This window comes from Phyllobates terribilis, unplaced genomic scaffold (assembly GCF_046119375.1).
Source record: "Phyllobates terribilis strain yellow unplaced genomic scaffold, ASM4611937v1 Scaffold_3__8_contigs__length_932513732, whole genome shotgun sequence".
Lineage (NCBI taxonomy): Eukaryota > Metazoa > Chordata > Amphibia > Anura > Dendrobatidae > Phyllobates > Phyllobates terribilis.
The window spans coordinates 308,630,455-308,656,697 of record NW_027362763.1 but is presented as its reverse complement, the minus strand read 5'-3'; the positions used below and the strand labels follow the sequence as shown (position 1 = coordinate 308,656,697).

Here is a 26,243-nt window from a genome sequence, read left to right as displayed (position 1 = left end):
GACTTCATGGACCGAAATTGGGGCTGCAGGAGGACATTGGGCAAATAAGTCATCTATTGATAGAACTGCCAAAATACTTATTTAACCCTTTCACATCATATCACTTCATATGTTGGCTGCTGATGTATGGAATGGGCTCAGGAGCTAAGCCCACACCATAAACAGTTGATGCCAGCTGTGATACATAGCAGGCATTTTGCTGTAACAGCATTGACCTGAGCAAGCGCTGATTGCTGCTATTTAACCATTTAAATGCTGCTGTCAATCACTGACACGCACTACTTCTATTGCCCCCCCTCTACAATGCAATCATGGGGGGGTTGATGGGCTGTCATGGCATTTGAGAGCTTGTTGAAGGCCACTACGGCTCTCACCTTTGTCTTACTGGGAAGTCCAGCCTGTTCCTGGACTTCATAGAAGAATATTATTTAGTCTATATAATGCTAAATAATTGTATTGCAGTATATAGTATAAGCAATTAGACAATCGTAGGTTCAAGTAAAAAATAAAATTTAAAAAAAGGAAAAAAAGCTTAAAAAATATGAAAATTTGAATCACCCCTCTCTTTCCCCATCAATAATAAGGGAAAAGAAAGTCTGACCTGTAAAAGTTCAATCTATCAAAGTATAAAATTAACCCAAACGGTAAACACCATATTTTTTTTTGGCCGCCACACATCTCTAAAAAATTGCAGTAAAACGTATTGTCTACCCAAAAACGGTAACAATGAAAACGTCAGCACATTTTTTTTCATCACTTAAGTAAAAAAAAAATCTTTACATGTTTGGTCTCACCCAAATCATACTTGGAGAGTCAAGTTGTAAGGTTGCAATTTTACCGCACTTTGTTTTTTTTTCATGTTTTGCAACACATAGAATGGTAAAATAAATAGTGTCATTCAAAGCTACAAGCAATGCTGCAAAAAAACACTATAATTTAGCTACAGTATGTCGACAGTAAAATAATAAAGTTATGGCTCTTGGAAAAAGGTTAGGTTAAAAACGTAAGCTCAAAAATTACAATTCTGTCATGAAGAGGTCAAAGTTTAACATTTTAAAACTAAAGTCCATTAAGAACATTGACATATATTGTAATATGTTTATTACTTGGGTAATTGTTGGGTACTATGTTGTATTTATGATATGTATCTTTATATATAGCTGGACACACTTAAAGGGACGGTTGATAGGACAGCTACTGAATTAGAAGTTATGCGTGTTCAAGTAAACAACCTAAAGAAAGAGGTTCGGAAAAAGGATGAAAGGTACTGTATATGTCAGTTACATTGCAGAAATGTAAAAATATTTAACGTATAGTTTTAAGTAAATAAATATAATATAATAGTGATCATAATTACTTTTCATAAAAGGGGATATCTGGGACTTTGCACTAACAGGCAGGTAGTTACTACCTACCTGCCTGTTGTGGCCGGTGCCATTCTTTGCCGCAACAGAGCACTCACACACCACTCTTTCTGGCAATTCAGCTGCTTCTGCTGACATCACGTCGACAGAGCACCAGCTTAATTTCCGCCCTGTTCTGTCAATGGGGTGTGCCTTCTAAGTCATGCTGAGTGTCAGCCGATTCCCCTAGTCACGTGGTTGGGAGCTGGCTGTCAGTCAGCATGACGACGGCAGTCCTGCCCTGTTCTGTCAATGGGGCGTGACTTCTAAGTCATGCTAAGTATCAGCCGATTCCCCTAGTCGCGTGGTTGGGAGCTGGCTGTCAGTCAGCATGACGACGGCAGTCCTGCCCTGTTCTGTCAACAGGGCGTGACTTCTAAGTCATGCTGAGTGTCAGCCGATTCCCCTAGTCATGTGGTTGGGAGCTGGCTGTCAGCCAGCATGATGGCGGCAGTCCCGCCCTGTCGACAGAGCAGAGCGGAAAAGAAGCTGTGACGTCAACAGAAGCAGCTTAATCGCCAGCAGGAGCGGTCTGTTACCGCTCTGTGCGGGCGATTAATGGCGCCGTGTACAAAAAGCAGGTGGGTAGCAACTACCGGCATGTTAGTCCTTAGGCACATTTTTGTTTTTAGAAAGTACCGGATATCCCCTTTAAAGAGATATTTCATTAAATCTGGTTGTCTTTTTGTCATTATCTATTATTTTGCTAGTATTTCCTTCAGCCTATCAAATACATTTAAAGATTTACTTAGTAAAGTGTGTCATGACAAAGAGTTAACACCTAAAGATCTCTGCGCTCTTGTGATGACCTGTATCACCCATGTAAAGAAGTCTCAACAGCTCTTATTGATAGATGCAGGCCAGAAAACCCTACTTCTCATTACATGCTGGGGTCTCAGAGGTGACTGCCCTTACCTCTCAGACTTTTGTGACGTATATTAATCATAGTCAAATTATAAGTTGTAATGAATGGGTTATAGTGGCTGAGAATGAATTGCATAATTGGAATTATATTTTTAGATTAGTTCAGGCTAAAGAATATAATGAAGGTTTGTCTGAAAAATTGAAGCTTGTGACAGACTCGGCTCTGAGTATGGAAGAGAGAGCCCAGCGTATAGAGGACATGCTAAAGGAACAGGAGAAAACGATAAAGGTGAGTTTACACAAACTGTACCTAAGTGTGTCATGCTGACATGGACCCAATTACAAGTAGTAACAAGTTTTAACCATATACTTCTATGTTCACTTAATATTGATAGGAACAAACAGAATATTTAGGATAACATTATACATGGTGCCACCCTCACCCTCTATACTCATGCTTGTCTGGATTAGTGGGCATCAGTAATAAAAGGAGCAGGCAGTTGGGTATCTTGAATCCTTGTATCTTTATCTTTGTCAAGGAAAACTTGGCAGGCTCCTTATACACCTTAGATGGTTGGCCGGACCCACCAAATTGACAAGTACGGAATATCTATATCAAATATGCATGACCAGCATTACAGTGCTAGAGCAAACTAAAAGAAAATGACAAAGAAACATAATGGACAGAAACATGGCAGACAAAATGTCATGTTGCTAAGTGTAGAGTAGTTCACCTAGGCCGGAGTAATTTCACTGCTACATATACATTGAATGGCAATATACTGGGGACTACAGAACAGGAGAAGGACTTGGGTATTCTGGTTACAAGTAAGCTGAGCAGCAGTACTCAATGTCAGGCAGCAGCTGCAAAAGCAAACAAGATTTTAGGATGTTTAGGTGAACTGGAAATGGTTTAAAAGTGATGACAAGTTAATTAAGTAGGATAGAAGGTCTTTCTTGTTAGAACCTTGCTGTTAGGTTTTTTTTCCTTTGCTGGTCACATGACCTTGTTGGCCTATTTAATCCTGCTCCGCCCTTCTGGCTTTGCTGGACTTCATTGTATATCTACTTTCTAGCTAGCCTGTGCTCTGTATCTAACTCTGTTAGTTTGCTTGGTCTACGGACCTCTATGTTCTATCTATTTTGTTTGTTCGTCTGTCTGCTACTATTTCTGTTAGGAGGTGTCCCATATTCCTCCCAGTCCTTAGTACTTGTAGGGATTCCCTCCCCACATCTATAGGTCTCCGTACAGACTAGATTAGGACTTTAGCAGGTCTGATCGCAGGATCAGGTTCCCTGTTACATCGTAGGGATTCAGCTGAGTCCTATAGTAGGGACAGATCTCCTCTCTTTCCTTAGCTTTGGTAGCAGAATATAACATTTCTTATGATGGGAGGCTACAAAAATTAGACTTGTTAGAAAATAAATACATACAAAATATATACAATGGGGGTGATCTTGTTATTATGTGTGGTTAATACGAAGAATTGGCACATGATTTTGTTTTCCGAATGGCTATATAAAGGACTAGGTAATATTTGTGAACTGTGGAAAAAAGACCGTTTAGATATCAGTATTGCAAAGAATTCTTTTCAGTTAAAGTAGTCCGGACTATGGAATGCCCTACCACAGAAGGTAAGAATAATAGTTTCTGAAATATCTGTCCCAATATGTTAATAGGACAGGGGTCTGTAAGCATGTGCAACAGTTAGCCCACCCCCCATCCCTTGGACATCAGGTTTTGTGTGGCATCATCAACATATTACAGGTGCGATTTACAGTCCTGTAGTTTTTCAAGATAGATCCTAATTAGTGATGATCGAGCATGTTCTAGCAACATGGCTCGTGCTCTGCATTTCTTTTAACGTTGCCAGGCCTGCAAGTGTCACGGCTGTTTGACAGCCGTGACACATGCAGAGATAGCCTGTCAGACAGCCGTGACACTTGCAGGCGCGGTGACATTAAAAGAAATGCTGAGCACGCCAAAATACTCGGCGAGCACCCAAACGTGCTCGTCGAATGGGTTAATAGAACACCCTCGATCATCACTAATCCTAATTATTCATTTAAAGGCTGCATAATGGAGGTGTGCTTGGAGAATGTTAGCCAATTGCTATAATACTCCCATTTCTTTTTATACAGATGGTTAACAACGGGGAAGGTTCCCTTTAGAGCTCACTCACACCACTGTATTTTCGGTCTGAGTGCGATACAACAAATTATCGGATCTCACTTGGACCAATGTTATTCTATGGGGCCGTGCATGTGTCTGAGTTTGATTCGATATTCGGATCATACTCGGCTATGCAAGTCAATGAGTGCGTGGAAACCATCAGACTGCACTCGGCTGACATCTGATTTCTGTGCACTAACACAATGGAGAAGATGGAGAAATTTTGTTCTCCATCTTCTCCTCACAGTGTGCTCATCCGAGAGAATTGTCTCTGATCAGAGTGTCCTTTGCATAATCGGCCCGATTCTCTCGGATGAGAGAATCCGACGTCTGTGTGCACCTGACCTTAGTGTTAGACATGAAAAGAATGTAAATTTACAGAAGTAGTTGATGGACTGCAATATTCACTCTTTCCCAACTTGTAACATACTATTACGCCATATTGCTGGGTGCTGATGTATGGAGCGGGATTAAGAGATGCCGGCTGTAACACAGCTGCTGAGCTCAGTGATTGGCTGCAGCAGTGATGTGCTCTGTAGCCACGTCGTCACCTTTTCAGCTACTAATGACGTACCAGAGTAGCGGTGGAGAGGCAGCACTGGGCCAGGGGAAGTTCTTTATACAGGCAGCTAAAACTTTGTGAACATTGCAAGAATGGCTAGACACCTTTCTCGAGATGTCCAGCATGGAGGAGCTTTTTACCCAGGACCAAGACAGAGGGGAACAGTTTTTCATAGTATAAAGTCCTTGAATTTTGTCCAAGGACCCTTACTTGGGGAATATTTTATGTAAAATATCCAGAAGAGTTAACCAATTGTTCATGAACAAGATGTTGAATGTATTTCACTCTCCGATGTGTGTTTCTCCTGTAATACTGACGTTTCCCACTTTTTTGCTGTTAAAAAAAACCCAATTGACCCATACAGACAATCTGTCTCACAATAAGTTGTAATGTCATTTTTGATGCCTGTTATATTATAGTTAGTCACTTAGGATCCAAACCAAAAGATCAGTATATTGTGACATAAAATAGAGGTAGACGACATTTATACATTAAATTTTGAATCTAAAATGCGATCAATTAAATGACACTATCTCCTTAAAGCAGAATAAGACTGAAATGTCTTTTTCAGATATTGTGTAGAACTACCATCATAATATTGTCATTTATCTCCCCAGGATCTTGAAGCCCAGCTACAACAGATAAGAGAGCAACATTTCAAGAAATCGCAGGAGCTGCATGAGCACAAGACAAAAGAAAAGCACATGATATCAGAAATTAATGGAAGCCAAGCCTCACTGAGAAACCTTAATAGTCAGCTGCAAAAACTTGACCTGCATGCTTTAAAGCAACAGGGGATCATTTACAATCAGGTACAAATGCATGCTGGTTTTCAACCATTAAATCCCTTAAATACCATTGCTATGATTAAGAAAAGAAAACCACATGCAGGACATTTTTTTGTAATTGAAATATTTTCAAATATAGAAAGACAGCTAGGAAATAGCTTTGCAAGAATATAACCAAGCATCTGAAGAATAACAAAGGGTCAGAAATCACGATTAAGAACAGTGTCTTAGATGGATTGCAGTAATTACCACCTGCTTTAGTATGTGTGTGCTTATATACACTGCTCAAAAAATAAAGGGAACACTGAAACAACAGAATATAACTCCAAGTAAATCAACCTTCTGTGAAATCAAACTGTCCACTTAGGAAGCAACACTGATTGACAATCAATTTCACATGCTGTTGTGCAAATGGAATAGACAATAGATGGAAATTATTGGCAATTATCAAGACACACTCAATAAAGGAGTGGTTCTGCAGGTGGAGACCACAGACCACATCTCAGTACCAATGCTTTCTGGCTGATGCTTTGGTCACTTTTGAATGTTGGTTGTGCTTTCACACTCGTGGTAGCATGAGATGGTCTCTACAACCCACAGAAGTTGCTCAGGTAGTGCAGCTCATCCAGGATGGCACATCAATGTGAGCTGTGGCAAGAAGGTTTGCTGTGTCTGTCAGCGTAGTGTTCAGAGGCTGGAGGCGCTACTAGGAGACAGGCCAGTACACCAGGAGATGTGGAGGGGGCCGTAGGAGGGCAACAACCCAGCAGCAGGACCGCTACCTCCGCCTTTGTGCAAGCAGGAACAGGAGGAGCTCTGCCAGAGCCCTGCAAAATGACCTCCAGCAGGCCACAAATGTGCATGTGTCTGCACAAACTGTTAGAAACCGACTCCATGAGGGTGGTATGAGGGCCCGACGACCACAGATAGGGGTTGTGCTCACAGCCCAACACCGTGCAGGACGCTTTGCATTTGCCACAGAACACCAGGATTGGCAAAGTCACCACTGGTGCCCTGTGCTCTTCACAGATGAAAGCAGGTTCACACTGAGCACATGTGTCTGACGTGAAAGAGTCTGGAGACGCCGTGAAGAGCGATCTGCTGCCTGCAACATCCTTCAGCATGACCGGTTTGGCAGTGTGTCAGTAATGGTGTAGAGTGGCATTTCTTTGGAGGGCTGCACAGCCCTCCATGTGCTCGCCAGAGGTAGCCTGACTGCCATTAGGTACCGAGATGAGATCCTCAGACCCCTTGTGAGACCATATGCTAGTGCGGTTGGCCCTGGGTTCCTCCTAATGCAGGACATTGCTAGACTCTATGTGGCTGGAGTGTGTCAGCAGTTCCTGCAAGATGAAGGCATTGAAGCTATGGACTGGCCCGCCTGTTCCCCAGACCTTAATCCGATTGAGCACATCTGGGACATCATGTCTCGCTCCATCCACCAATGTCACGTTGCACCACAGACTGTCCAGGAGTTGGCGGATGCTTTAATCCAGGTCTGGGAGGAGATCCCACAGGAGACCATCCGCAACCTCATCAGGAGCATGCCCAGGCGTTATAGGGAGGTCATACAGGCACGTGGAGGCCACACACAATACTGAGCCTCATTTTGAATTGTTTTAAGGACATTACATCAAAGTTGGATCAGCCTGTAGTGTGTTTTTCCACTTTAATTTTGGGGGTGACTCCAAATCCAGGCCTCCATTGGTTAATAAATTTGATTTCCATTGATGATTCCCTTTATTTTTTTGAGCAGTGTATATATATATATATATATATATATATATATAGATAGATAGATAGATAGATAGATAGATAGAGTCATTACAAACAGAGTGATCTATATCAAGTGTTTATTTCTGTTAATGTTGATGATTATGGCTTACAGCCAATGAAAACACAAAAGTCATTATCTCAGTAAATTAGAATACTTTATAACGACAGCTTGAAAAAGGATTTTAAAATCCGAAATGTTGGCCTACTGAAATGTATGTTCAGTAAATGCCCTCAATACTTGGTCGGGGCTCCTTTTGCATCAATTACTGCATCAATGCGGTGTGGCATGGAGGCGATCAGCCTGTGGTACTGCTGAGGTGTTATGGAAGCCCAGGTTGCATTGATAGCAGCCTTCAGCTCGTCTACATTGTTGGGTCTGGTGTCTCTCATCTTCCTCTTGACAATACCCCATAGATTCTCTATGAGGTTAAGGTCAGGCGAGTTTGCTGGCCAATCAAGCACAGTGATACTGTAGTTTTTAAACCAGGTATTGGTACTTTTGGGCAGTGTGGACAGATTCCAAGTCCTGCTGGAGAATGAAATTTCCATCTCCAAAAAGCTGTCGGCAGATGGAAGCATGTGGTGCTCTAAAATTTCCTGGTAGACGGCTGTGCAGACTTTGGTCTTGATAAAACACAGTGGACCTACACCAGCAGATGACATGGCTCCCCAAACCATCATGGAAACTTCACACTAAACCTCAAGCAGCTTGGATTGTTTTCCTCTCCACTCTTCCTCCAGACTCTGGGACCTTGATTTCCAAATGAAAATTGGAACTCTGGGACCTTGTGGAGTGTGTCAATGACTGCCTTCTGGACATCTGTCAAGTAAGCAGTCTTCCCCATGATTGTGGAGCCTACTGAAACAGACTAAGGGACCTTTTTAAATGCTTAGGAAGTCTTTGCAGGTGTTTTTTGTTAATTATTTTAATTTACTGAGATGGAAATTTCATTCTCCAGCAGGACTTGGCACCTGTCCACACTGCCAAAAGTACCAATACCTGGTTTAAAACAACAGTATCACTGTGCTTGATTGGCCAGCAAACTCGCCTGACCTTAAACCCATAGAAAATCTATGGGGTATTGTCAAGAGGAAGATGAGAGACACCAGACCCAACAATGCAGACGAGCTGAAAGCTGCTATCAAAGCAACCTGGGCTTCCATAACACCTCAGCAGTGCCACAGGCTGATCACCTCTATGCCGCACTGCATTGATGCTGTAATTGATGCAAAAGGTGCCCCGAACAAGTATTGAATGCATTTACTGAACATACATTTCAGTAGGCCAACATTTTGGATTTTAAAAACATTTTTCAAGCTGTTTTTATAAAGTATTCTAATTTACTGAGATAATGACTTTTGTGTTTTCATTGGCTGTAAGCCATAATCATCAACATTAACAGAAATAAACACTTGAAATGGATCACTCTGTTTGTAATGACTCTATATAATATAGGAGTTTCACTTTTTGTATCGAAGAACTGAAATAAATTAACTTTTTGATGATATTCTAATTTAGTGAGATGCACCTGTATCACATTGGAGACTCTGGAGCTGGTGTATACATATCACATAGGAGACACTGAGACTGGTATACAGTTGAACCCAGAAGTTTACATACACTATATAAAAAGATACATGCATGTTTTTCTCAATATCTGGCATGAAATCAGAATAAACCTTTCCCATTTTAGGTCAATTAGGATTACCATAATTTTTAATATTTGCCAAATGCCAGAATAATGAGAGAGAGAATGTTTTAAGGCACTTTTATTACTTACTGAAAAGTCAAAAGTCTACATACGCTAAGATTACTATGCCTTTAAACAATTCTGGACTGCCCATATGATGATGTCATGTTTGGAAGCTTCTAATAGGTTTTGTCAACATCTGAGTTAATTAGAGACACACCTGTGGATTTATTTTAATGCACACCTGAAACACACTGCTTCTTTGTGTAGCATCATGAGAAAGTCTAAAGAAATTAGTAAAGATATCAGGAAGAGAATTGTGGACTTGCACAAGTCTGGCTCATGCTTGGGTACAATTTCAAGATACCTGAAGGTGCCTCGTTCATCTGTGCAAACAATTATATGCAATTACAAACAAGATGGGAATGTCCAGCCATCATACCGCTCAGGAAGGAGATGGATTCTGTGTCCCAGAGATGAACGTGCTTTGGTCTGACATGTGCATATCAATCCAAGGACAAAAGCAAAAGACCCTGTGTAGATGATGGCGGAAGCTGGTAAGATTGTGTCAATATCCACAGTGAAACAAGTACTGTATCAACAAGGGCTGAAAAGCCACTCTGCCAGGAAGCACCCATTACTCCAAAAGAAACATAAAAAAACGACACTAATGTTTGCAAATTCACACAGGAACAAAGACTTTAATTTTTGGAGACATGTCCTGTGGTCTGATGAAACTAAAATTGAACTTTTTGAGCATAACGACCATCGTTACGATTGGAGGAAAAAGGGAGAAGCTTGAAAGCCTAAGAACGCCATCCCAACTGTGAAACACGGGCGTGGCAGCCTCATGTTGTGGGGTTGTTTTGCTGCAGGAGGGACTGGTGCACTTCACAAAATAGATGGCATCATGAGAAAAGAAGATTATGTGGCAATACTGAAACAACATCTCAAGACATCAGCCAGGAAGTTAAAGCTTGGACGGAAATGAGTCTTCCAAATGGACAATGACCCGAAGCATACTGCCAAAATGGTAACAAAGTGGCTTAAGGATAACAAAGTCAGTGTTTTGGAGTTGCTATCACAAAGCCCTGATCTCAATCCTATTGAAAATTTATGGGCAAAGCTGGAAATGCAGGTGCGAGCAAGGCGACCTACAAACCTGGATCAGTTACACCAGTTTTGTCAGGAGGAATGGCCCAAATTCCGACCAACTATTGTGAGAAGCTTGTGGAAGGATATCCCAAACGTTTGACCCAAGTCATTCAGTTTAAGGGCAATAGTACCAAATACTTATGAAATGTATATAAACTTTTGACTTTGCAGTAAGTAATAAAATGCCTTAAAATATTCTCTCTCATTATTCTGGCATTTGGCAAATATTAAAAATTATGGTAATCTTAATTGACCTAAAACGGGAAAGGTTTATTCAGATTTCATGTCAGATATTGAGAAAAATATGCATACGTGTCTTTTTATATAGTGTATGTATGTAAACTTCTGGTTTCAACTGTGTATGCATCACATAGGATATACTGGGACAGTTGTATACGCATCACATAGGATACACAGGCTGCTGCATACATTACATAGGAGACTGCTGTCTTCATCAAAAGGGTGGGAAGGAAGCGCAGAACGCCCTAAAACAGCCCACAAAGAACGTGGGACGTAATACCTTGTTGCATGTGCTGCAGCGTTAAATAGTGAACGCTGCATGTGCATGCTCACAGTCTGAGTAGGAATTAAAGGGTCGGCAGCTAAGCACAGCGGTCCCTGGAAATCTGCCCTGGGCTGGAGGTTCCCCACCCTTGGTCTAGAGCAGTGTTTCCTAAACTCCAGTCCTCACGGCCCCCAACAGATCATGTTTTTAGTATTTCCTTAGTATTGCACAGGTGATGGGACTATTAGTAAGGCATTAGAAACTGCCACAGGTTCTCCCACCTGTGCAATACTAAGGAAATCCTGAAAACATAATGTATTGGAGGGCCATGAGGTCGGGGTATGGGAAACACTGGTCTAGAGCCTACTCTCACCACTCTAAAGCTGGCCAGATCGCTGGTCTACTAGCCTCTATTCCTTTGTGCTTCTCCCATGCTGCAGAAGCAAGGCTGCCTCTACTAGCAGCGTAACAGAACATTCACTTCAGGACCACTCTACTAGCATGAACTATCAATTTTCAGGTTCACAGCGCCCCAGCAAAGCAGGAAGCCAGGAGAGTGCTCTCCTGAGAAAAGAATATTAGAACACCCTATAGTATTGGGTTGATTGTGGTTTGACATTAATGTAGTGACACACATTATACTATATGAGCAACAATTCTATGCAACCTCTGACCTTGATTTAATCGTGCTTCATTTTTGGCTTTTTCCACTTGATCTAGGATGCATTCTTTTTTTTTTTAACTTAAATAGATTTTATTAACACAACTGTCAAAATAAATTTCACAACACTTTGTGATCACAATTGCATTATACAAAATATATGCATAAGGATTGTAGACATACACCATTATTGTTCACATATAGATTGAACACTGAATATTTCCCACCTTCCCCCAAACATCCCCTCCCCTTCCGGTGTACAACAAACAATACATTACCCACCAAACCATCTAGAATATGTTCATTAAAGTATTAGTAAATTGAAAATAACATAATTTGCCCATTCCCGCAATAGTGGGATTTGAATGTGATAAACCTCCATAATTAGTCTTCCAACCCTTTCCCATAACTCGGGTTAACAGCAAGCATGACTAAAACATATTTATTAAGTCTGCCCCCTCTACTCTGCAGGGTGGACAGCAATCATCAGTTCTAAGACCCATTCTGCACAATACTTTTGGAGTTCTATAAACTCTTTGGATAAGAAACAGTTGAGATCTTCTATGGGTTGTGTTGATTGAAACCTTCCCTGTTGATTCCAAAATATCACCCCATTTCTCTAAAGAGATAAAGCCCACATATGTTTCCCAGTTAGCTTTAACTAGTGCCACAGAGTCACCCAAAATGTTCAATAACAGTGAGTTGTACAATAAAGAAATAATGTCTTTAGTAGTTTTAGCTTGTACCACAAAGTCTAGTAGTCCATTGGATGAGATGGTGAGGTCAGAGATAGCTTCTTGAAATCTTATTGGGTGCCTTAGTTGTCTCGCATTCCCCACCACTTATTACTGGTCCACCAGATTTCATGTATCAGGAGTAGAATGGGGTAGTGTCACGGGTGTGTCAGATGTGACAGACAGCCGCCCTGCAGTTGGTTGCAGGAGATCTCTTCGTTTTGCATTACAGACACCTTCTTGAATCGGTCTCACTCTAGGACCCAGCGGCTACCTCCCTCCTGCTAATTGATACCCATGCCTGGGTGTTTAAATACTTTCTGTTTGCAGCGGGGGGGGGGGGTTGCCAGTGATATTCACATGTTCCCTTGTGCTTGGCTTGGAGCTGTTGCAGTCCTCTCTGGTGCTAGGAGGACGTTTGGTGTAATCTCTCTGAAGTCGGCTCAAGTTAAGTTACTTTTGCTCGTGTGTGTCTCCCTTGTTGTCTTTAGTTGAGAGTGGGTACTGGCTAGCACTCACCACCCCTTCCCTATCCAGGGCCCAGCACTTGGGATATACAGGGCTTAGGTTTCTGTGTTGCGATTGGTGAGGAACCAACATAGGGATGATAGGGGAGTCAGGGTGATACCAGATCAGCCTAGGAGGTCTCCACTCCCCTTTACCCTAGTGTCTGGACCCTCCTTCCCCTCGTGTTGCACTTAGTCTTTCCCACACCTTGCGTGACAGGTAGCTTCTTAAGTTGGCTTTAAGTTTATGGGATTCCAAAAGTTCCAACAAGAGTTCCTCCCCCAAAAATTTCAAAACTAGCGCCCCCACCTCCTTTGTTCCCTCCAGAGTCCATCTTCTAAAATGCTGAAATTGGGAGGCCAAGAAGCACCCCCATGTATGCGGCAGCGCTAATCCCCCCTGATCTTTGGGTAGCTGTCACTTTTCAAGTTTAATTCTAGGGATTCAGCTTTTCCATGCTAGATCTCTAAAGATGTTATGCATTTTCCTGAACCAAAATTTGGGAATCCAAATGGGGGAGTTGCGCAGTGTATATAGGATACAGGGCATAAGGCACATTTTAATGAGATTTGTTCCATCCAGAGCAGACAAAAGTAATTTTCCCCAAGCACATATTTTATGCCTCAACTTAATCACCAAAGGGTCCAAAGTTAGGGAAATATAATCCTGCGTTTTCCTAGTAATATTGATACTAAGATACTAAGAATTTCTGAACCACTGGGATATTTTATATATTATCCAAAACAAACCCATCCCTATTATCCAGAAGAAGTAGAGCAGATTTTGACCAATTTATAATCTGGCCGGTAAAAACCCAAATCTCTCTATTGTTTCCATTATAATTGAAAGGGAAATATGAGAATTATTAAAAAATAATAACAGGTCATTGGCATAAAAAACAATTCTTTCCTCATTATTGCCATATTTAAAACCCTCTATCCATGGATGCCCTCTAATAATACATGCTAATGGTTCTATTGCAAATGCAAAAGGTTGCTGCGACAGCGGGCACCCTTGTCTTGTACACCTGAAAAGTTTAAAACTATCAGAAATATCCCCATTGGCCCTTACCCTAGCTTTTGGGGCCCTATAAAGTATCTTGATCCATTCAATAAAATTGGGGCCAAAACCCATTTCCTTTAACACAGTCCAGATTTATCCCCACTCCACACTATCAAAGGCCTTCTTGGTGGCATCCAAGGAGAGAACGGCCCTGTGCCCACGGCCGTCTTAAGAAGCCTGTATATTTAGGAATAACCTGCACAAGTTAGTGTCTGTTGATTTAGAAGGTATGAAACCGGCCTGATCAGGGTGAACTAACTAGGTAATGACCATACTCAGCCTTTTTACTAACATTTTTGCTAGGATCTTAACATCTGAGGTTAACAGCGATATGGGCCTGTATGAGTCTGGTAATTCCTTGTCTTTTCCCTTATTAGTGAAGACAATAATTATTGCTTCTTATAAAGATCTTGGGAACTCCCCAGCCAGGAATGCACTATTTATCATATCCAAGTATTGCTGTAATAGTTCCTCCTCAAAAGGCTTATAAATGTCTATTGCGAGCCAGTTCGACCCAGGGGCCATGTTATTTGCCTTTTTCCCCACCGCCTGCCTGACTTCCTCTAATAATATCAGCCTGTCTAGAAATTCGCTATCTCCATTCCCTCAAGATGGGAAGCCAATCCCACCTAGATATTTAGAGAGGTCAATCTGTGAGTAATTGACCTTAGAAGAGGTCTGAATAAAAGCAATACAGAGTCTGTAGTATTTCAGAGGTTCGGGTGTTAACATTCCCCTCCAAACTCCTTAGTTTGTAAATAAATGCACTTTCCTGTTGAGCCTGTGCCAGCTTGGCTAATAGATGACCAGTGGTCTCCCCCACCTCATAGCATTACTGTGTTAGAAACATACATAGTTGCTTTTGGGCCTCTTTCCACAGTCTTGTATTCTCAGGGTTTTTATTTTGAATAAATATTATTTCAGTCTCCTGCATCCTTTATTCCAAAGTCAATCCCTTTTTCTGGAATTGATGCAGTTCAAGAGAGAAAAAAAAACAACACTTTTTTTCTCTCTTGAACCGCATCATGTGTCTACTCTATGAACTCTGGCACATCACACATTATCATGTGTCTCTCTTGGAGCTCTTTTTTTCAAAATGTTCCTCTATATAAATCTCTGTGAACCATTTGTATGCATATGGTTTTTTGTTTCCTGAAGAAGAAGGCTACACTTCGAAACGCGTAGAATAATAAAAGAAAAACGTTATTTTACATAATCTCTGGTACTTGACGTTTCTTCATCAGCTGACAACGTGGATACAGACCACAAACTTTCCATTTTACGTGTGATATACTGTTCTCCTTCACCAACTTCTTGCTACGGGTCATTTCACCCCTGCGGCCTGGGATCCTTACTCCCAGCTTCCAGATAGCTATTGTCCCTTTATAGAGCCCTCCTCATTGCGATGCTTCTGCTTTTACAGACCACCACACCTTGCGCTACAACCTAGAGATGTCCTCTCTGTTATATGTGTCTCTGACGGGGAGATCGAAGAAGCAGGCCTTGGCTGTGAAACAGACTCCCCGAACCACCAGAGCGTGTACAAGCATGAGCAGATCAGACGCAAAGATGGACCTAGAAGGCACGCCGAAGCCTACCTTCCACCCAAATAGTATCGCCGTTCTGCTCAGGCACTTTCTCACACTCTCCAATGTGTTCTGGCTGAATAGATTAGTTCTGGGAGAGTAGATTAGTGTGCTTTACAGCTGGATATTTGTCTGTTCAGCACAAGCACATAGCCATGCCCCCAAGGATGCATTCTTGGCTAAAACAAATGTCCCCACTGAGACTTTGGCATTTGTTACCTACAACTTTAACCTGTGAGTATTTGGAAGTGCAGCACCAGTAGTGAAGGCCAGAGGGTACACCATTAGGGTTGTGAACTGTCTGTATGTTCCTGTCTGTACGTTGCTGCACAGACCTTGGTAAGGATGTCTCTAGAATATTATTAATTAATGGCTAAACATGCTTGTTTCCAAAGAAAATGAGGTGGCTGAAAAGAAAGTTATAAAGTGTAACAACAATGTTATGTAGATGGCTACAAAAATAGTAATGTAGGTTGAATAAAGACCTAGGTCCATCCAGTTCCATCTTTCTCCCCCAATTGTACTCCCTACACTAACATACTAACTTACTGGGACTTGGCCTCACAAATGTATTACCATTTTTATTATTGCTGCACTATTACAATTAAAAATGAATCAGTTTATAATTTTTTAATTAGTTTTATATTTTGTATTACTTTTGTGATTCTAGTAATGGTATTACTAAGATCCCTATGCCTAAATCTGTTGATCCAGTAGAAGGCAAAAACCCCAGGACACATTCAGTCAATTTGCATCAAGGGGAAAAATTCCTTCTCGACCCTGAGAAAAGGCGATCAGTCCCTAGAACCCTGGATCAAACCTAATTATGATACTAGTTATGTAATTGCTATTATCATATTAAATGTACTACTATAGGTGTAATGTAGTTATTACTGGCTTGTGATACATATTTCTGGTTGGTGTACCCTGACTGGCTATTTTTACGTACAGGATTTCCAGATACAACAACTGGAGCGCCGACTAGCAAGACTGAAAGGAGAAGTCAACACAGATGAAAAGCATGTGCTGGAAATGAAAGTATCTGATCTCGGTAAAACGTTTGATGAGCGTAAAGCTGCCCTTAATATCCTAAATTCTCAGCACAAAAAGCTTCAGGTAAGAGATTTCCTAAGTAAATAGATACTAGCAATTAACACATTGACATCCATTTATTTACAGCTTTAAGGGGGCTGGCAGCATATTTTCATAGTTTGATCTTTTCATGTAACCTGTTGCATCTATCTTTTTTACTTCTTTATCTAAATGACATTTGCTTATAAACAGGGAGATGTTCGTAATATCAAACGAGAGCTTGAGAAGACTGGCCAGGAGAAGGGGAACCTTATCAGCAAAATGGAAGAACTGAAACTGTTCAATAATATGTCCGATAAAGCATTAAAAAAACTCAGGTCTTCCAAACAGGTAATTCATTATCTCAAAGCCATAGCCTGAAAAAAAAAATGTCCGTAAGCAGTAGGTTTTTTGGCACTGTAGTAGAGTTGCGCCAAAAGATTTGCAGGACGCTTTTCCAGCGGCATTGTCATTACTCAATGGCTTCCAGACCAGAGAAGAATGAAATTCCAACTACTATATGCAACATTGCTGGTGCCTTTTCTAATTATTAGGTCGCCACAACGTCAGACTTAGTTCATTAATATAGGTTGTACTTCCACCAAACAAAAAAAAAGTGGAGTTCATCAGGAATGCCACTTCTTAATAATTTTTAGTGCATTTTTGGGCTGTCATTGCACCACAAGCTGAAATGTATACCAGTTGTGGATACAAATTGGTATTAATCGGTGGCATAAATTATAGAAAATCTTTTAGGCTGTGGTTGATCATACGCTCCTTTTAAGCCCCACTAACTTTTTCGCATAAGTGAAGACTGATTTTTTTGTGTGTTTCTGTTATATTTTGTAGGATTTAATGGTTGAAGACAATATCCTTAAGCTGGAAATCAAGCGCCTGAGAGACATGCTACATAGCAAAGCTGATGATGTGTTCTCTTTGGAAAAACGCAAGTTGAATTTGCAAACAGCTATGAAAGAGCGTACACAAGAGATTGCTATACACAAGGAAATGCTGAAATCTCAGATACGACTTGCAGACCAGGAAAGACAGACTGTAAGGTATCTGTCTATTCATTTAATGCCAATGTGTATGATCCTTGTTATATTATGTGAAAATAATTTTACTTAAGAGAATGTGGAGCTGGAGCTTCCAAGATGGCTCTAACAAATCACATTCAGTGTTACTACCCGGTCTTATGACAATTCTGCCATCATGGAGAGTAACCTGTGAACTTATGGTAATCAGCTATATATTGTTGTGTGTATATAATGTATCACTTTAAATTAATAGTTTGATAGAAAATGTTTGCTTCTCTCACCAGCCAAGAACTTCATGAGAGACTTGCAAAAGTTGATAAAATGAGAAAAAGATTTGAAATAATTACTGTTGCAATGATGCCACCAGAGGGTGAAGAGGAGAAGTCACAGGCGTATTATATCATAAAGGTAATGAAGCCTTCTCAGCTGTTTCTGTGGACTCTTATTCCTGTCTTCTATCTGGATTTGTGACATAGGATGCTCAGACCAACGAGTCCCAGATTTTAAATATTTTAAGTCTCGAGCTGTGAACTTGTTGGAGTCATCAGCACTAAGGCTTAGTGCCCACGATGCAGAAATGAAGCAGAAATTTTCCTGAGCATTTCTGCATCTCCTTGGCAGGAAAACGCATGCGGTTTTTACATGCGTTTTTGACGCGTATTTAACGCGTATTTGCCATGCGTTTTTCCAATGCATTGTATGCAGAAACGCACAAGAATTGGTCATGTCCGTATTTTTTCTGCGAGTAAAATCTGCGCAGAAAAAATACGGACCATGTGCACAGAACTTGCAGAATGTAATAGGAAGTCATGGGATAAGATATGCAATGTGTTTCTGGAGTGTTTACGCGCTGCAAATACGCACCAAAATACGCACCAAAAACGCATCGTGGGCACACAGCCTAATACCAAGAAGTGGAGTTTTGTGTCCCATGCTTGCAGGAGAGAAGTGACCACACATGTGCAGTCATTCCCATAGGCAGTAATGGTGAGTGACTACCTATGTGTGGTCACCTCTAATCTGAAACTACTAGGAAAAGCAGCTCAGTAGTTATAGTGTGCAGCCCTTGGAAAGAATAAAGGGATGATTCTAGGGGCCTTATAATGTGTTCAGTTGAACAAGATGATCAATTATAATGTAAAATATTTCTAGTAACCTTTAAAGAATACACTTTCAGCAGTTTTTATTTATATTTTGCCTATGTTTTCTATTGAATCCCGTCTCCACTCTGTGTGCATGCTCAGCAGGAGCTGTGCCCTCCCATCTTCTGTGCACTTCCTAGGGGGTCTTTTGACTGAATTAAAGTACTTGTAAAATATAAAAATAGAAACTCTTAAAGCTTAGTTAGTCTTTACTGAAACAAGGCTCCTAGCAACAATTCTTGGGATACTTTCTTGTTACAGAGAAGAGTTCTTTTTGTGAATAATATTATTTACTTAATATAATGTGCTTTTAAGGCTGCACAAGAAAAAGAAGAACTTCAGCGAAATGGTGATGAGCTCGATGCTAAAATTCGCAAGGCTGAAAAGGAAATCAATGCTTTAGAAAACACCCTCCAAGTCATAAACGGCTGTAACAATTCCTTTAGGAAATCATTCCACAAAGTGACTGAAACAAGTAAGTCTTTTATTACATTATGTGAAACATGATCTCTTTTTTAAACAATGTTATTTTCTTAAAACCAAATAAAAAGATAATCAACAGTACATACACTACATTTAAACTAACAGGCAATTAAGTCTACACAGGGTTTTATACTAAAGAAAAAGTAGAAAATAACATACAGGACTAAGTTCTTCGGAATGTGAATTTACACTCATAAACGACCACCATTAAATTAAAACAGTATTTTCTGAATGATACAACCAAACTTTTTAATTAACATTGAAAACTTGTAACTTACTGTTTTTGTGTGCTATCATTTTTTCAAAAGCACAGGTTTTATTTATTGATTGAATTATTTCTTCATTGGCGAGGATGTTTGGGGATTTACAAATTCTTGTAATAGTTATTTTTGCGGCTAGAAGAATATGTGAGGTAGTTATTCTACCATTAGGGGGAATTGAATATATGTCTGACAGAAGTAATGCTAAAGAGGGAAATGGTTTTATTTCTTGGTGGAGTAAAGAAGAAATCAGGCAGAACGTGAACACCAGGTAGATGTGATTACTGGACAACTCCAGAATGTGTGAATTAGAGAACAGTTAAGACCACAGTTGCGCCAGCATAATTGCGAAGAGGAGGGGAATAAGGAATGGAGCGTCATTGGGGTATAGTACCATTTTAAAAAAATTTTCATATATGACTCAGGATAAGAGGCACATTTGAAGGTGCGAGCTACAAAGGCTAGTGAGCTTGTCCATTCATTATTCCAGAATTTCAGATTTAATTCTTTCTCCGACGATATAAATGGAGTCGACTTGATAAAAATTAAGTTACTTAAGTCTATTAAGTTACCTGTAAGTGTCAGGCCCCTTTTAGTGGTTGTAACATTAGATAAGATTGATAATAGTCCAGAGTTAACCATTCCCTCTTAAATTGGACAGTGTTGTAATACATTCCGAATTTGGAGATATTTGTAGAATTCACTGTTGGGAATTTAGAAGTGAGAGTGTAAAGATACAAAAGGGATGAGATTAGGGCCTTCATGCAAGTCTTATCCAATCTTAAATATTAAGATCTGGTATTAAAAGTTCTAGAGTTTCTAATGGAGTCATAGACATAATAGGGGTTGAGGCGTTAGAGCCTTTGCTATGGAATTCTTTCCAACTAGAGTTGGAAGATATCGTTAAAGGGAGAGCTTCTATCTCAATGATGGTGAACCTTTTAGAGACAGAGTGGCCAAACTGTAACTCAAAATCCACTAATTTATCGCCAAGTGCCAACATGGCAATTTAACCTGAATACTTTAGAACAAACAACTCATACGGAGAGCAGGCTGGGGCAACACAGAGCAGGCAGAGGCTTCAGAGATCAGGCAGGGGCAACAGAGCAGACAGGGCAACAGAGTACAAGTGGGGCGGGTGACAGAGCGAGGGGGCAACAGAGCAGGTGGGACAACAGTAAACAAGCAGGGGCAACAATGAACAGGCGGGAAAGACAGAGTGCAGGGGGGGGGGGTGACAAAGAGCAGGCGGGGGCAACTAAGTGCAGCCACAGACAGGAGCAGGGTACCAGACTGCAGATATAAAGAGCAGTAAAGTGCAGACAGCAGGCAGAGGAGAGACAGTGGTAAATTGCAGAATCAAGAAGGAGAAGAGATAGCAAAAAAGCAAGGTAGAGAGCAGAGATAAAGAGCAGAGGGGCAACAGGCAGGACCCGGTGTCAGGCAGAGAGAGGGGCCGTAGTGTGATCCCCAGTGCAGAACATTTCAGATTGCTGCCAGGCAGTGGTCTCCGTGCGCGCTGCAGGATGTATCTCCCCGGGCACCTGCTGCTCCTATCCTCCAGTGGGCGCCCACCCCATCCTCCTCGGAGGTCCTGTTCCACTATCCGCAGTGCACCCCGGAGCACCTGGCCGCCTGCCCCACAGCCTTCTCCCTCCCTGCCTGTGTGGAGCTGTTTGCGAGGTCCGGCTCCACGTGCTCCCAGCTGGAGGGGAAATCGCATGGGTGTACACTGCTCTGCTCCGAACTGCGCAGCTACCACAACCACTGCGCTGGTGCTGAGGCAATGGCACGCGTGCCCACAGGCAGGGTTCTGTGTACCCCCTGTGGCACGCATGCCATAGATTCGCCACCACTGTTCTATCTTATTAGTTGGTGCAATTAAGGTCGCACTAAACAGCGCTTGTACGTTATTAGAGGCCGCACAGTGAAATTCAATTTGAGTCCAATTACAGATCCCCTTCCCATTTCACCACCCCTTGTTTTGGTCTAGTTGAGTAGCTAAATACTAATCTTGAATATTTGGGAGATTGAGTCCACCAAATTTCTTGGGTCTTTTCATCAGGTGATTGGATAAAGGAGGTCTTTTATTCTTCCACACAAAAACATTTAGAATTCTGTGTATTTGATGGAAAAATGTTTTTGGGAGGGAAATTGGAAAAGTACGAAACAAAATGTATAACAATTTTGGTAGTGAGAACATTTGGAAGGCCGCGATACGACCCACCCATGAGATCTCGTATTGACTGATTTTATTTAGTTCAGATTCTAGGGTCTGCAGTAGAGGAAGATAATTTGATTTGTATGAGGTTGATGTGGATGGAGTTATTGACGTACATAAATATGTAATTTGGTCCTGGCGCCAGTCAAGAGGGATCCTCTTTTGTATATGAAGTAGAATATCGCTTGGAATGTTTAAAGGAAGTATCTGGGATTCATTTTCATTAACTTTATAGTATGATACTTTTCCAAATTGTTTGATTGTCTCTAGGGCCTCCTTAAGGGAATATTACTGCTCTACTAAAGTTAATATCACTTCATTAGCATATAATGAAACGCAATGTGTACATCCAGAAATCTCCACCCCCTTTATCCTTTCATTTTGCCTAATAGCCTATGCCAATGGTTCTATAGTAAGCACAAACACTAGGGGGGACAAAGGGCACCCCTGTCTTGTACCGATAGTTATTAAAAATTCTTCCAATATGGTGCCGTTAGCATAGACTCTTGCTGAGGGTGAGGAGTAAAGGGCTTTAATGGCATTTAATATCACCCCCCCAAACCCCATTCTATTCAACACTGAGAAGGCGAACGACCAGTTAACCCGGTCAAACGCCTTCTCGGTGTCCAAACTACAGAGAAGGGAGAATACGTTTGGATAGAAAGGACTCAATGTCCTCTAGACTAGGGGGGAGTATGATCAGGAGCAGAAGATAAATTATAAAGCGAGGAATAATATTCCTTAAATTTATTTGCAATGTCTTTAGGGCTGTATAATTTTTCTTGTTGAGGGCCGTTTTTGAGATAGGGGATTTTTGCTTTGATTTCTCTAGATTTTAATCTGTTCGCTAATAATTCCCCTGCTTTGTTGTCTTGGGAGTAGTACTGGGCTTTTATTTTTTGGAGATTTTTCTAATATTTATACAATATAAACAGTCTCTCAATTGGATTCAAAGGTTAAGTAGTTTATTAGCTCTTTCTCTATTGAGTCTCTATTTAAAACTTCTAAGTCCTAAATTTCTGAAAGGGTTTCATTGAATCTTTTATCTCTTTCTCGTTTAATTTTATGACCTAATTTAATAAAAATCCCTTGCATATATGTTTTGTGTGAATTCCACGGGGAGAAAGGGCTATCTACTGATTTAGCATTTATTTGGAAAAATTCTTGCATATTATTTTGAAGGTATTCAACATTTTGTGGAGAAGACAAAAGGTACGAGTTAGGTTTTCCAAAGATAAGTGGGAGGGGAGGAGTGTCTCTTCTCCACATGCAGTATCAACGGAGCATGGTCTGACCATGTGATGAGTCCTATGGATGAAAGTACAATATTATCTAATAACGATCTGCTCACTAAAAATAGATCTATGCAGGAGTATATATTATGAACGTGTGAGAAAAATGAATAATCTCTTTCATTCGCATGTTGGATTCTCCATATGTCATATAGGTCTTTTTTGTTAATTAGAGATTAGTGATGAGCGAGTATGTTCGGTTAACCCTTTCGCCGAGTATACTCGGCCGAGCACCGAGTATTTATAGAATGCTCGGGCTTTAAGTTTTCGTCGCTCCGTGAACATGATTTACAACTGTTTGACAGATTTAATACATGTGAGGAATGCTGGAAAAACAGGCATTCCTCACATGTATTAAATCTGTCAAACAGTCGCAAATCCTGTTCAAGGAGTGACGAAAACTTAAAGCCCGAGCATTCTATAAATACTCGGTGCTCGGCCGAGTATACTCAGCGAAAGGGTTAACCAAACATACTCGCTCATCACTATTAGAGATGCAAAGTGGGGGAAAAATCTCTTGGAACTTGTTGAGGAGTCTAATTCACTGAGAAATATTAGGCGCATAAACTACTACAATAATATATATTACATTATTGATGGAACATATCTGAATTATGTATCTTCCTTGTGGATCAGAAACTACGTTTAATGAAGAGAAAGCCACAGAGTTGCTGATAGCCAGCATTACACCTCTCTGTATTTTCTTATAATTGACTTGTATCACCTGTGCGAAGAGGGGGTGTCGCAATCTACTAGCATCTTTATGAATAATATGTGTTTCTTGGGCACAAAAGATGTCACACTTAGAGAAAACCGCCTCCCTCCACATTAAAGATCTTTTGTGTTGGCTATTAAGACCATTAACATTCATTGAACATATCTTAACCACTATTTTTATAATTGAGAAAATGCTGAAGCCAGATAAAATCTGCAACCGGCCATAATAAAATAGATAAGATCATTACCAGTCTTCCTGAGAATCACCATAAAATCAGAATTAGCCTGTAGAAAAAAAGAAAACATGAAAAAACAAAACAATAACTTGACCGACAATAACATTTAAGTAGTAGATCTACCAAAGGATCTGCTGATTCTGTGTGACTGACAAATCAGTGACTCAGAAGGTGAATAGTTCTGTGGGATTAACCGATAAAGGTAAACAAATCCGTCTCTACCCAGATGTAAAGGAGTTTATCTTCAGCTCTTGTTCTTTGTTGATGAAAGTTACCAGCCTTTGTCCACTAGTTGTGGGTGGGATCTGTTGGGATGAGTAGGTTTTGTTATTGTAAAGTTCAAGTTGCGCATGAGGGTTTCTCCCTCTTAAAATGGGTCAACCTTGTGCCACTGTCCTCTGTAATTTATAAGGAGCTTAAGTGGGAAACCCCATCTATATATCACTTCGTTTTCTCTCAGGGCCAAAGTAATGCGGGTCAATAATCTGCGAAACCGGAGAGTAGCTGCCGAAGCATCTGAGAAGATTTTAATTTGTTGTAAGGGGGGTGAAAGTTCTCCCTTTTTTTCTAGAAAAGACTAATAAGTCTTCCTTAATTTAAAGAAGACTTATTAGTGAACGGGGGCCAAAACATCTCTAGTCATTGATTCAGGGAGATGCTTAGAGCTTGGAACCCTATGAATTCTGTCAATAGCAATGCTGATTGAAGAGCAATGAGGTATAGCTGCTTTGATCAGCCCTTGAAGGTAACCCCTCAGATCTTGAGGAAGCACTTCTTCAGGTATCCCTCGCAATTTTACATTGTTTCGGTGAGAGTGGTCTTCCAAATCCACTAATTTGGTTTGTATGACTTCCAGCTCATCTGAGAGTTCATTGTATGCATCTTTCAGCTTATGTGATTTGGCAAAATCTCCCATTTTTTGTTGCATGTGGGTAACTCTCTTATCAAGTTCTTTGGTTAGAGTTTGAACAGGCAATAATAGAATGGAAAGTCCCTTTGCATAGAACTGCTGAAAGCTATCAGCATATCTCTATGTAAGTTGACTGATGCAGGTGCCTCTGAAGTGGTAAATTGTTCCAGTGGTGTTGATATGCTAGATGCTACAGTGTTAGGTGTCTCCCCCTCTGACGCATGCAGCTGCTCCTCCAGCCTATGCCTTTGCTTGGCTGGACTGACCGAAGGAGAAGAAATATCCCTCCGCCTCCCCGACAGGACTATATCTTGATCCTGGTGAATGATTTTGCTGCAGGGAGGGACCCGGGGGCCCTGTACTAACTATGGACAGGGAGCGCGGCTCCACTAGAGAGGTCCGGATCGTAGGGGAAGACTCACTGCCGGTGGAGGCATGGGTAGGAACAGAGGCCTTAACGCCATCTTTGCTCCGGTCTTCTGTGAAGTAAAACTCCAATTTTCCTTGGCCCTTCTGGCTTTATTTGCCGCGGGTCATCATGCCGGGTGTTAGGTGAAAGAACCATAAAAATAGAGTAGGTGCTGAGTAAGTTGCTGGCTAGCCTCTGGGTGAGATGGAGCTCAGTACTCACGCAGCCATGTTACTTGGCTGCCAGGCCACAGCCCCCTGTGAAACATGTTCTCTATGCAAACCTTCATAAAGCTATGTGAAGGTTTATTTTTGTTTTAAGTGCTTACTATATACATCATAAACTTAAAGCCTGTCATTTCAGGTAGCTTTTCAAAATAAGTTGTCATATGTGTGCACATGAGGAATAACACCATTAAATGTCTTGTATTCTTCATTTCTCAACAGTTTTCCCCTCTATAGGCTCTCTCTCTAATTTTCAGTTCTCTTTGATCTGTTGGGAAGAGTCTAGTTTCTATGATGTCTCCTGTACACAGCACACCGAAACAGATTCCTGCTCTTTGTAGCACATTTTTGGAAGCAGCAGCAGCATGGAAGACAATTTACATTAGCATGGAAGATATTATACAGCAGTACTGAGCTGTGTGGCTGGGAATCCAGCACTGTAATGATGTATAGAACTTTCTCAAAGCTGCAGCACAAGTTCGTGTGTGTCTAACTGTACAGAGTGCTCCTCATTTCTCCCTTCTCTCTCCATAATTTACAATAGGAGGTGTAACCTGACACCTCACTGTGCTGTTTCTCAGTCTTGTTTTTGCCAAGGCAGATTTGAGCTGTTTTTCAGAGTGGTTGATGAGTTCAGGAGAAAAGGGAGGAGAGGAAGAAGTAACTGATAAGTGGAGAAAGAAGTAGATTTCTCTGATAAGATGTATTACAATGTTTCTTACATTTGTTTGTACTATTGATTTAAGCCATGTTTGTTGAAAGGAGAGTAATTAT

At 41.0% G+C, this 26,243-nt stretch overlaps 1 protein-coding gene across 1 annotated transcript in view; it reads left to right on the top strand.

Annotated features, from left to right (window-relative positions):
* The window catches only part of CCDC39 (coiled-coil domain 39 molecular ruler complex subunit), a 119,104-nt gene that overhangs the window by 46,833 nt on the left and 46,028 nt on the right, over positions 1-26,243 (top strand). Inside the window, exons 8-15 of the mRNA XM_073674972.1 lie at positions 1,161-1,264; positions 2,424-2,556; positions 5,620-5,814; positions 16,419-16,583; positions 16,752-16,889; positions 17,388-17,596; positions 17,860-17,983; positions 19,033-19,192. Coding sequence (XP_073531073.1) covers positions 1,161-1,264; positions 2,424-2,556; positions 5,620-5,814; positions 16,419-16,583; positions 16,752-16,889; positions 17,388-17,596; positions 17,860-17,983; positions 19,033-19,192 — 1,228 coding nt within the window. The remainder of the gene's footprint in view (positions 1-1,160; positions 1,265-2,423; positions 2,557-5,619; positions 5,815-16,418; positions 16,584-16,751; positions 16,890-17,387; positions 17,597-17,859; positions 17,984-19,032; positions 19,193-26,243) is intronic.